Source organism: Lissotriton vulgaris, chromosome 1_1, assembly GCF_964263255.1.
Source record: "Lissotriton vulgaris chromosome 1_1, aLisVul1.2, whole genome shotgun sequence".
NCBI classification, from domain to species: domain Eukaryota; kingdom Metazoa; phylum Chordata; class Amphibia; order Caudata; family Salamandridae; genus Lissotriton; species Lissotriton vulgaris.
Genome location: NC_141685.1, coordinates 159,926,191 through 159,938,848, shown reverse-complemented (window position 1 = coordinate 159,938,848; position 12,658 = coordinate 159,926,191). Strand labels below are relative to the sequence as shown.

Here is a 12,658-nt window from a genome sequence, read left to right as displayed (position 1 = left end):
ACTGCCATGTCACCCTGGTCAGTGTCCACACTGACTGGGCCTAACCCTTCCCTTTTTGTGCACATCAGTCATCCCTATGGAAGGCCCAAGGTACCCCCCTGGGCAGGATGCGGTGTATGTAAAAGGTAGGGCATGTACTAGTGCAGGTACCATGCCCTGGTAGTGAACAACAGCCATTTTATGTGCTCACTGCTGCAAGGTTATTTTGCTCCATAGGATAACATGGGAGAGGCCGGGGCCAATGGCTGTCAGCCTAACTCCTCATAAGAACAAGATAAGACATGAGTGTTTCATATCCCTGCGCTCAGCATTTAATAACCCATCTTTTGTGAGGGGTGGTTTTTAAATCCTGAGTGGGAGAATAGTACTTTTAGAGAAGTCGCTATTCTCCTGTCTGACCCTCCTGTGTGCCTGGGTATGGCTGTGGATTGACTGTCTGGTTTGAAAGTGACAGGAGCAGGAAGCCCCCAGGGGGTTAGATGAGTCAGCCCTTTGATGGGGTGCTGGTATTAGCATCTGGAAGTGAAGGGGGGAGGTAGCACCTGGAAATAGCTAGGGTTGTGCCTGCCTGCCACAACACTGGCTCCAACCTCCTGCTGGGTGGCTGACGACCCTGCCCCTCTCCTTGAAAGGAACCAGGAAGATCAGATAACGAAGTGCTCCACTCCACCCAGATCTGGGATCAGACAAGGATTCAGGGTCCAATGCACAAGGAACGTCTAAGAACTTCTAGGGACTTCAAAGGACTTCAAAGCCTTTTTGGGGTATAAGTATAGGACCCCTGTCCCCAGAAAATCATATTCTACAACAGTCAAGAAGGAACCTCTGCTGGAAGAAGGACTGAAGAACTGAAGGAAGATTGCCTTCCTTGCTGTGTGCTCTAAGGGCTGACCTGTTCTGCTAACCAACTGAGCTGAGGAGAAGAGGGACTTTGCTGTGTGCTGTGACCCTGCTTGAAACCTACAAAGACTTTTGCTGTGTGCTGTGTCTTGCTGTGAATCTCCAAGGGCCTGAGAAGAGCTGGCCTCCTGTCTGCAACCCAGGACTACAAAGGTTGCCCCAGAAGAAACTGCCGTGTTCGCTAAGATCTGCTGTGCCCTCCTGCTTGCCTTGCTGTGTGTTCCTGGAAGCGTGGGTTCGATCTGAAGAATCGGAAGAGATCGAGTGTGGGGCGCGCTGGCTGCTCTGAGTGTCTAGGAGCGCCGCGCTGAAGATTCCTTGCAAGTTGCACCACTGTTCGACGTGCTCATCGGCACGTGTGGGGCTGAAGAAGTGTTGTCGGTGTTCCCAAGGGGTTAAATCGCACTCCGTGCGGAGTCGCGTGACCTGTGACCCCAGGAGCCGTATATTCTTGCCATCGGACTTCACCGCCGCGGCCTGGGGCCCGCGAAACCAACTTGCAAACTGATCGGCACCTTGGCTGATGCACGAAGGGGCCGCGACCTGATTGGTTGTTGCCGGGAGGCTCGTCGGAGAAGACGCGCTGTGATTGGCCGCTGCTGTAAGCTGTTCTCGTGAGCTGCGCATCGATTGGAGGAAGTGCCGCCGCGTCATCGGAAGCTGTCCCTGGAGCCGCGCTGTGAGTGGCTGACTCCGGAGAACTCCTCGACGTCAGCGAGAAGCCTGCAAACGCCGCGACCGGATTGGAGAAGCCGCGTTCAGCACCTGAAGCCTGCAACAACGATCGTACCTGCGAGGGTGAGTCTGAAACCCTAAAGAGAGAGAGATCGCCTGCCCCCAGCACCCGGTATTGACACCGGCTGCAGAGGAAGCGCTGGGGCTGTGCAAGTGACTACGTTCGCCTCGGAAGTATTCTTGGGCGTGCGCATCGTCCCCCCGAAGGTCCCGCATTGAGCGTGGGACACGGGGACCAATGACAAGTGCCCGATCTCCCCATTGAGAAGGGGGGAACCTGAGTAGAAGGAGCGGTGCTCCTGCTAGGGCAAAGTACAGTTTAGGAAGCACGTTTTGAGTGCTGAATCCCTACACCTGAGTCATTCTATCACGATCTATTTTTGAGAGACTAGAGACTATTTTGAAACTTTCCTAAAACAAGTGCCTACCTGAAACAAGAAGAAGAGTGATAAGAGAAATATGTGCAATGCTTATGTGATTTTATTTACAGTGCCAAAACTAGATAAAAGTTATTTATGTATAACTCACCTGTGTGGTCTCAGTTAGTGGTGTACATTGGGGGGTCATTGTAACCGAATGCAAATACTTACACATTGCCTTGGGGATAATCCTGACTGCTCGACCCAAGCTACCTAGAGGGAGCAGGGTTTATCTACAGTGTGTGTCCCTGTGCCCTGACTAGATGCAAGGGTCCCTATCTGGTCTAAGGTGCCTACCTCAGCCAACTAGAGACCCCCAGATCTAACATTGTTGGTCAGCGGTGCGGATTAGAGCCAGTATTTGCATTTGACCTACAGTGATTCCTTGTACATCACTAGTCTAGTAGCAGCAATGGATTGCACACATTTATTTTTTCTTCTTTGAAGTCGTTTTCTGGTGAAACCTATTTTTGGAGGACCTAGGAAGTATCATGTCTCTGATAGAAGGAAGCGAGGAGATAGCGGAGCTGCAGTTTGAGGTAGAAGAGTTACTCATTTACAAAAAGGAGCAACTTAAGCAATTCTGCAAGCAGCTCAAGTGCCCAGTGAAGGGCAGCGCTAACAAGGAAGAGCTACAGAAAGCTCCAAGGGCCTGGTGGGAGGCCAAGAATGTTGTAACAGAGGATACTACTGGAGAAGATGGAGCACAGGAGCATGGGTTTGAACCCAATGAGTTACCAGTGAGAGTGCCAGCTTTTAGGACTGGCAGCATCCATTCTAGTAGGGGTTTTTCTCCAGAGGAGCTGGAGGAAAATGAGAAGATTAGGGCCCATGAGATTGAACTTTTTAAACTCAGAGCTCAAGCAGAAGAAAGGAAACTACGCCTTGACAGTGAAAAGAAGGCGGAGGAAAGGAGGAATGCTCTTGCTTTGGATGAGAAGAAACTTCATTTGGCCCATGAGTTGAGCATGAGGGAATTGGAGCTTAAAGCCAAGCAAGTGGATTCCAGTTTAAATGGTGGCAGCGCACAACCAGTACAAGCGGGTAAAGTATACATACCAACAGATCTGGTGCAGAATTATCAGAAGGGTGAGGATATCTATGCATGGTTTAGATCCTATGAGCTTGCCTTGAAGATGAATGAAGTGCCTGAAAAGTGTTGGGGGGCAGGTTTGTGGAAGCATTTTGAGGCCTCTGGGAGGGATGTGTTAGCACCCTTAGAAGCAGCAGGAACCTTAGCCTACCCCACTATGAAGGAGGCCTTATGCCTCAGGTATGGGCTCACACCAGAACAGTACCGCCAGAAGTTTAGAAACTTTAAGAAGCTTGATTCAAGTACATGGGTGGAGTGTGTGAGTATGTACACGCGTGCACTGGAGGGTTGGATAAAAGGCAGCAAAGTAACTGATTATGTGGGGTTGTGTCACTTTATTAATTGGGATCACTTAAGTAGTTTGTGTGTTCCAGAGCTGCGCCAGCATCTGTTAGACAGCAAGTTAACTGAACCCAGTGAGCTTGCTAAAGAGGCAGACCGTTGGACTAGTACCAGGGTTCACAAAGGGGTGGTAGGTACCACAGCCAAAGGTGGACAGGGTCCCCAGCAGAAAGGGGGGGAGGACAAGGGTAACCGTAAGGAGGTCACTAAAGGGCCCCAAGACAGTTCCAAGGAAAAGGAGTCCCAACCCCCTCAGCCTAAGAAGCCGGGGCCCCCTAAGGGCAACAGACCTCCCCCAACTTGCTATGCTTGTAGCGAGGTGGGGCACATTGCTCCCAAATGTCCCAAGAAACCCCCAGCAGCACCTGCTGTTGCGCCAGTCCCAGGGTTGAGTAGTGCAGCTTTGGGAGGGGATTTGATTTCTAGTAAGGATGTGGGTGTAGCTATGATGACCCTAGTCTCATTAGGAGACCAAGAGATGGTCCAGGATCCTATTGTGCCCGATAACACTAAAAAATACGGGCAGAAGGTGATCATCAATGGAAAGGAGATTGAGGCTTTGAGAGACACAGGGGCCAGTGTGACATCTGTTAGGTGTCAGTGGGTGTCTGAAGAGCAGGTAATTCCCAATCTCCTCCGTCCTGTAATGGCCTCTGACCGCTCAGTGCGCCTTTGTAAGATAGCGCGTGTTCCTTTTGAATGGGGGGGGAGTCTCTGGTTCTTTGGAAGTCTGTGTTATTGATGCCCTACCTGTAGATTGTCTGTTGGGTAACGACCTAGAGAATTCTCCATGGAAGGAAGTAGAGCACAGAACTCATTTAGGGATGTTAGGACTGCCGGATTGGATCTGTGTGACCACCCGTGCAGTGACAGCTAGTCAGGGTGAATCAGTGGAACTGGAGCCTGGAATAATGGCCCAGGTACCTGTCAAGAGAGGAAAGGGCAGAGGGCGCGGCAAACCGGCCCCCACTGTTCCCACGGTCCAGGAGGAGGCATAACCCGAGGGGGATGCCCTGGAACCTACAGGGGAACAGGTGGCTGAACTAGGGGAATTGCCTGAGCTGACCCATTGGCAGCAAGAGGGTGGTCCCTCCAGGGAGGACTTTTGCCAAGCACAGAAGGAGTGCCCTTCTCTCGCTAGTGTGCGGCAGCAGGCTGCAGACCAGGCAGCAGGCCTTAGCTCCAAAGAGCACTGGATTTACTGGGAGGATGACTTACTTTATAGTGAGCCTAAGTTTGCTGAGCCCGGTGCAGCCCGTGTGCTGGTAGTGCCCGAGTGCTTCAGAAACTTCCTACTGGGTCTGGCTCATGACGTGCCTCTTGCAGGACATCTGGGGCAAGACAAGACCTATCACAGGCTTGTCACCCATTTTTACTGGCCCCAGATGAAGAAGCATGTCAGTACCTTTTGTAAGTCATGTCAAACGTGCCAAGCCAGTGGTAAAAGCGGGAAGAAGTGCGTGGCACCTCTCCAGCCTTTTCCAGTGGTGAGCACCCCTTTTGAGCGGGTGGGCATTGATATAGTGGGACCCTTGGACCCCAAGACAGCCTTAGGCAACAGGTTTATCCTGGTCTTGGTGGACCATGCCACTAGATACCCAGAAGCAGTCCCTCTCAGAACAATCACAGCCCCCGTGGTGAGTCGTGCATTGATGGGGATCTTTTCCCGTGTGGGATTCCCCAGAGAGGTGGTCTCAGACCGAGGGACTAACTTCATTTCTAGATACATGAAGTCTCTGTGGGAGGAGTGTGGAGTAACTTATAAGTTTACCACTCCTTACCACCCTCAAGGAAATGGGTTGGTTGAAAGGTTCAACCGCACCCTCAAGGGCATGATTATGGGCCTTGAAGAACCCATGAGGCGGAAGTGGGACGTCTTGTTACCATGCCTGTTGTTTGCCTACAGGGAGGTGCCTCAGAAGTCCTTAGGGTTCAGTCCCTTTGAACTGCTGTATGGCCACCCTGTCAGAGGACCTCTCACACTGGTGAAAGAGGGTTGGGAGAAATCCCGTGGGAAAACCCCCCAGGATGTGTTCAGCTATGTGCTGGCCATCCGCAACCAGACCCTGCGCTTCAGGAAGCTCGCTCAAGAGAACCTAGAAGCCAGCCAGGAAGAAATGAAAAGGTGGTATGATCAGAATGCCACTCTGATTGAATTTCAACCTGGGCAGAAAGTGTGGGTAATGGCGCCAGTGGAGCCTTGTGCACTCCGTGACAAGTGGACTGGACCATATGAGGTGGTAGAGCGCAAGAGTGAGGTGACTTACCTGATCAACATGAAGACTCCTAGGATGCCCCTGAGAGTCTTGCATGTTAACCGCCTCAAGCCACACTTTGAGAGGGCTGAAGTAGCTATGCTCATGGCTACAGATAATGGAGGAGAGGAGGAGAGTGACCCTCTTCCTGACCTCCTGGCAAGCAAAGAGAAAGATGGGTCAGTAGATGGCGTGATTCTTTCACCTACTCTGACCCCAGTACAACAGCAAGACTGTCGCCAAGTGTTGGGACAGTTTGCCTCCCTGTTTTCCATTGATCCCAGGTATCACCAACTTGTGCGTCCATGATGTGGACACTGGGGACAGCCCATCTGTGAAACAGAAGTTTTACAGAGTGGCTGACAAGGTCAGGGCTAGCATCAAGGAAGAGGTTTCCAAGATGTTGGCGCTAGGGGTAATTGAGCCCTCCAGCAGTCCCTGGGCTAGCCCAGTGGTCTTAGTTCCTAAGAAATCTGCTACACCCGGTGGCACACCAGAACTTCGGTTTTGCGTGGACTACCGTGCGCTCAATGCGGTCACTAAGACTGACGCGCACTCCATCCCCAGAGCTGATGAGCTTGTGGATCGGTTGGGAGCTGCCAGGTATCTCAGCACCTTTGATTTGACTTCGGGGTACTGGCAGATTGCTTTGACTGAGGGAGCGAAGGAGAGGTCAGCATTTTCAACTCCAGAGGGGCATTTCCAATTTCGTGTTATGCCCTTTGGATTAAAAAATGCCCCTGCCACCTTCCAGAGATTGGTCAACCAGGTACTGATCGGGCTGGAGTAATTCAGCGCCGCCTACCTGGATGACATTGCTGTGTTCAGTTACCTTTGGGAGGAACACCTGCAACACCTCTGTGAAGTGTTGAAGGCTCTGCAGAAGGCAGGCCTCACTATCAAGGCCAGTAAGTGTCAGATAGGGCAGGGATCTGTTGTGTATTTAGGACACCAGGTAGGGAGCGACCAGGTGGCGCCCCTCCAGGCGAAGATTAATACCATTCTGGCTTGGGAATCTCCCAAGACTCAGACAGAAGTGAGAGCCTTTTTAGGTCTCACTGGGTATTACAGACGGTTTATCAAGGGATATGGCACCATTGTCGCCCCCTTGACAGAACTAACTTCTAGAAACCAGCCTAAGAGAGTAAATTGGACTGAGGCCTGTCAAACTGCTTTTGATGCCCTGAAAACTGCAATGTGCACAGCACCAGTGCTGAAGGCACCTGACTTCTTTAGTGAGTTCATTGTGCAAACAGACGCTTCAGAGCAAGGTGTGGGAGCGGTGCTCTCACAGATGGATGACAAGGGCGGAGACCAACCTGTAGCTTTTATTAGCAAGAGATTACTCCCCAGGGAACAGAAATGGAGTGCCATTGAGAGGGAAGCATTTGCTGTGGTCTGGGCTCTGAAGAAGTTGAGGCCCTATCTGTTTGGGACTCACTTCCGTGTTCAGACCGACCACAGGCCCCTCAGATGGTTGATGCAGATGAGGGGTGAGAATCCAAAACTGTTGAGGTGGTCCATTTCCCTACAGGGGATGGATTTCACAGTGGAACACCGTCCCGGTACAGAACACGCCAATGCTGACGGTCTGTCCAGGTTTTTCCGCCTTAGTGATGAGATCTCCCAAGAGGGTGGGTAGTTCTCCCCACTTTCAGCTGGAGGGGACACATGTTAGACCTGACATCTTTGGCGTGAGTTCTTCCCCTATAGTTTGCCTCTGCTACCTGGATTTGTGATGCTATGCTGAATCTCGTTTTGCTGGTTTAGATGTATTGGACACTCTGCCACTGCTAATCAGTGTCAGAGTGTAAGTGCTCCTAAGGTAAAATATCATATTTGATTGGATATACCTGATTGGCATATCTGTATCACCAGGAAGTCCCTAGTAATGTGCACTGTGTGTGCCAGGGTTGGTGATGTCAGATGCTACTAGTGGTTCTGCAGCGCTGATTGCGCCACCCACATGTGTAGCTTTAAAATGGTGTCTCAGGCCTGCCTTTGCAGGCCTGCCTACAGTCTCTAGGACTGCCATGTCACCCTGGTCAGTGTCCACAGTGACCGGGCCTAACCCTTCCCTTTTTGTGCACATCAGTCATCCCTATGGAAGGCCCAAGGTACCCCCCTGGGCAGGATGCGGTGTATGTAAAAGGTAGGGCATGTACTAGTGCAGGTACCATGCCCTGGTAGTGAACAACAGCCATTTTATGTGCTCACTGCTGCAAGGTTATCTTGCTCCATAGGATAACATGGGAGAGGCCGGGGCCAATGGCTGTCAGCCTAACTCCTCATAGGAACAAGATAAGACATGAGTGTTTCATATCCCTGCGCTCAGCATTTAATAACCCATCTTTTGTGAGGGGTGGTTTTTAAATCCTGAGTGGGAGAATAGTACTTTTAGAGAAGTCGCTATTCTCTTGTCTGACCCTCCTGTGTGCCTGGGTATGGCTGTGGATTGACTGTCTGGTTTGAAAGTGACAGGAGCAGGAAGCCCCCAGGGGGTTAGATGAGTCAGCCCTTTGATGGGGTGCTGGTATTAGCATCTGGAAGTGAAGGGGGGAGGTAGCACCTGGAAATAGCTAGGGATGTGCCTGCCTGCCACAACACTGGCTCCAACCTCCTGCTGGGTGGCTGACGACCCTGCCCCTCTCCTTGAAAGGAACCAGGAAGATCAGATAACGAAGTGCTCCACTCCACCCAGATCTGGGATCAGACAAGGATTCAGGGTCCAATGCACAAGGAACTTCTAAGAACTTCTAGGGACTTCAAAGGACTTCAAAGCCTTTTTGGGGTATAAGTATAGGACCCCTGTCCCCAGAAAATCAGATTCTACAACAATCAAGAAGGAACCTCTGCTGGAAGAAGGACTGAAGAACTGAAGGAAGATTGCCTTGCTGTGTGCTCTAAGGGCTGACCTGTTCTGCTAACCAACTGAGCTGAGGAGAAGAGGGACTTTGCTGTGTGCTGTGACCCTGCTTGAAACCTACAAAGACTCTTGCTGTGTGCTGTGTCTTGCTGTGAATCTCCAAGGCCTGAGAAGAGCTGGCCTCCTGTCTGCAACCCAGGACTACAAAGGTTGCCCCAGAAGAAACTGCTGTGTTCGCTAAGATCTGCTGTGCCCTCCTGCTTGCCTTGCTGTGTGTTCCTGGAAGCGTGGGTTCGATCTGAAGAATCGGAAGAGATCGAATGTGGGGCGCGCTGGCTGCTCTGAGTGTCTAGGAGCGCCGCGCTGAAGATTCCCTACAAGTTGCACCACTGTTCGACGTGCTCATCGGCACGTGTGGGGCTGAAGAAGTGTTGTCGGTGTTCCCAAGGGGTTAAATCGCACTCCGTGCGAAGTCGCGTGACCTGTGACCCCGGGAGCCGTATATTCTTGCCATCGGACTTCACCGCCGTGGCCTGGGGCCCGCGAATGTAAATGTAAATGTGCTGGACTTGTAAAGCGCACAGCTGCCCGTAAGCGTCCCGGCGCTTGCTTGTGGAACCCGTCCTGGTATTCCCCTGTGAGAAACCACGGCAGGGTGTCCACAAGGTGAAAGCCAGGCATCCCGCCACGAGGGGCCATAGTGGAGATTAAGCAAGCTATTGCCCAGAGTCAGAGAGTGTGACCCCGTGAGTTGAGTAGGCACCATAGTGAGAATTGTCGAGTCCGTGGAATTTTGAGCCCGAGACCCGCCGAGGCGGGGAATCGAACCCTGGTCCACGGTCGATCTCAGCTTCCGGGTCTGCCGCCTCTAACCACTGAGCCACGCTTCTCCACAGAAACCAACTTGCAAACTGATCGGCACCTTGGCTGATGCACGAAGGGGCCGCAACCTGATTGGTTGTTGCCGGGAGGCTCGTCGGAGAAGACGCGCTGTGATTGGCCGCTGCTGTAAGCTGTTCTCGTGAGCTGCGCATCGATTGGAGGAAGTGCCGCCGCGTCATCGGAAGCTGTCCCTGGAGCCACGCTGTGAGTGGCTGACTCTGGAGAACTCCTCGACGTCAGCGAGAAGCCTGCAAACGCCGCGACCGGATTGGAGAAGCCGAGTTCAGCACCTGAAGCCTGCAACAGCGATCGTACCTGCGAGGGTGAGTCTGAAACCCTAAAGAGAGAGAGATCGCCTGCCCCCAGCCCCCGGTATTGACACCGGCTGCAGAGGAAGCGCTGGGGCTGTGCAAGTGACTACGTTCGCCTCGGAAGTATTCTTGGGCGTGCGCATCGTCCCCCCGAAGGTCCCGCATTGAGCGTGGGACACGGGGACCAACAACAAGTGCCCGATCTCCCCATTGAGAAGGGGGGAACCTGAGTAGAAGGAGCGGTGCTCCTGCTAGGGCAAAGTACAGTTTAGGAAGCACGTTTTTGAGTGCTGAATCCCTACACCTGAGTCCTTCTATCACGATCTATTTTTGAGAGACTAGAGACTATTTTGAAACTTTCCTAAAACAAGTGCCTACCTGAAACAAGAAGAAGAGTGATAAGAGAAATACGTGCAATGCTTATGTGATTTTATTTACAGTGCCAAAACTAGATAAAAGTTATTTATGTATAACTCACCTGTGTGGTCTCAGTTAGTGGTGTACATTGGGGGGTCATTGTAACCGAATGCAAATACTTACACATTGCCTTGGGGATAAGCCTGACTGCTCGAGCCAAGCTACCTAGAGGGAGCAGGGTTTATCTACAGTGTGTGTCCCTGTGCCCTGACTAGATGCAAGGGTCCCTATCTGGTCTAAGGGGCCTACCTCAGCCAACTAGAGACCCCCAGATCTAACAGGGTCATTATGATCCACCAAATAGAAGGCAACATTGGCGATTGTCTGGGGAGGGCACATTTCCACACAACCCCACATACCCACTACAAGCCCATTGGAACAGGTTCAGCGTGCTGGGGGAGGTGGATTGACTACTACAGGATGGGAATTCTTCACTAGAAATTGTCAGTGAAGAGTTTACGAAAGGGCCTGAACTAAAGGGAATTATTCCAACCACCACCCTAGTAGTAAGCACGAGGGAAGCAGAGAGATGGGTGAATTGGAGCAACAACGGGGGACCCAGATTACAGCCCATGAGGTACCTAGTAAAGATACTTGGGATTTACCCAGCCCAGTTAAAAGGAAGAGATAAACTTAAATAAGGAAACTGCCCCAAATGAAATAACGATTAATGAGGGAAATATGACCACCTACCCCGTTGGGGTTGGAGCAAGTACTCTAGTTGGGCAGGACACACTAAAAATTGTGCCCTGGAATGTAGCAGGACTTGCTGCTAAATTTGAGGACCAAGAATGGAGGCAATACATCACTATGTTTCATGTTATATGCCTTCAGGAGACCTGGATGATTGACTCCAATCACTTCTCCATGGAGGGGTTTAAGTGCTTCCCAGTCCCTGCTCAAAGGTCATCTTCAGGGAGAGCGGTGGGAGGGTTAATCACATATGTAGACCTTCGTATAGAAGGGGTCTGGCCCAATTTAAACTGGACATCACATAATATGCAGGTGATAGGTTTCCGCTCAAAAGGGGTAAACATCACCCTGGTTAATTGGTTCAACGCGGTGGGAGCAAATAGCAAGGGAAACACAGTAAAAGAACTGGACTCCTGCTTAAGTGCCCAGCTATCGGTGGCAAAGGCAACAGTTGCCCCATCGGTGGTTCTTGTAGGTGATTTTAATTGCCATCTTTGTGGGATCCTAAGACCACTAAACAGGGACTGGTCACGGTGCACAGTGGAGAAAGGACCACACTTCCTGCATTCTCCAGAGGGGTGGGAGATAGATAGGGTGATGAAAAGCCATAATCTGGTCCATACCATGAACATGGTTGAAATGGGTAGCGGTGGGGAGCTTAATCCAACCTTTAAGGGCAGAGGATGTCATTCTAATATATATACTATATCATGGTCTCTCTTATACTAAAAACATGGGTTAGTAGGGTGGATATTGAAAATAGCATATTTAGCGACCATAACCCATTGGTGTTGGAGTTAAAGGACTAAAAATTTAAAATGCACCATCTAGAGTAGGAACGATAGAGAGAATATCAGGCCAAGGGAGGAGGCTTAGATGGTCCAAAATAGATGGGGACAGGTTTTATAAAATCTTAATAACCACAGGGTCAGATGCAATAAATGTATGCCTCGACCTAAATAACAAGGGCGTGCCGGTAGTATCCGCATTTGAAGAGCTGGCCAACCTCATCGAGGGACTTTTAAAGACCACCACGACTAGGACAATAGCCACTACACCTCGATGGTTTGATAAAGAATGCTCAAAGGCACATAAAGATCTTAAATACAGCCTAAAAATGCATCCCAGGGATAACACTCACATAGCCCAATGTAGGTTGATATATAAGAAGGCCCTAAAAACCCGCAAAACCAGCCTCCAAAGGCTGGCCTGGGAGGACTTAAGGGAGGCGGCGGAGAGAAGAGATCTGACTGAGTTCTGGAAAATTATAAATAAACCATGTTTCCAGGACTCAAAACGCCCCAAAAATTCTGAATACCATTTTACCAGAGCAGTGGCATGCCCACTTCAATAATTTATATAATCATACAGGTGAAATTAATAATAATGTGGGGCAGAGGCTACAATTGACGGCACAGCTAGAGATTACCAGGCAGAAGTGGAAGGGGCAATCCTGGGGCTAACCAAAAATAAAGCACCTGGGCCAGACGGCATCCCCCCGACCTTTATCTTAGTAATGTAGAATTGTGGGCACCCATCCTCACAAGGACCTTGAACGCAGCGGTGGAGGCATGCCTGCCGCGCTCTTGGTCCACGGCAACTATAGTTCCAATATTTAAAAAAGGGAATCGGGATGACCCTCAATGCTACCGCCCGATATCCTTGATTGATGTCACGGCAGAGGTGCTGGGCCGTGTCATCTTAAACCGCCTGTCTGAATGGGTTGACGACCACTAGTTAATAAC

At 50.9% G+C, this 12,658-nt stretch overlaps 1 protein-coding gene across 1 annotated transcript in view; it reads left to right on the top strand.

The window, feature by feature from the left end:
• The window catches only part of LOC147737957 (uncharacterized), a 168,181-nt gene that overhangs the window by 41,057 nt on the left and 114,466 nt on the right, over window positions 1-12,658 (top strand). The window contains 1 exon segment of the mRNA XM_086925004.1: window positions 2,853-3,098. Coding sequence (XP_086781130.1) covers window positions 2,853-3,098 — 246 coding nt within the window.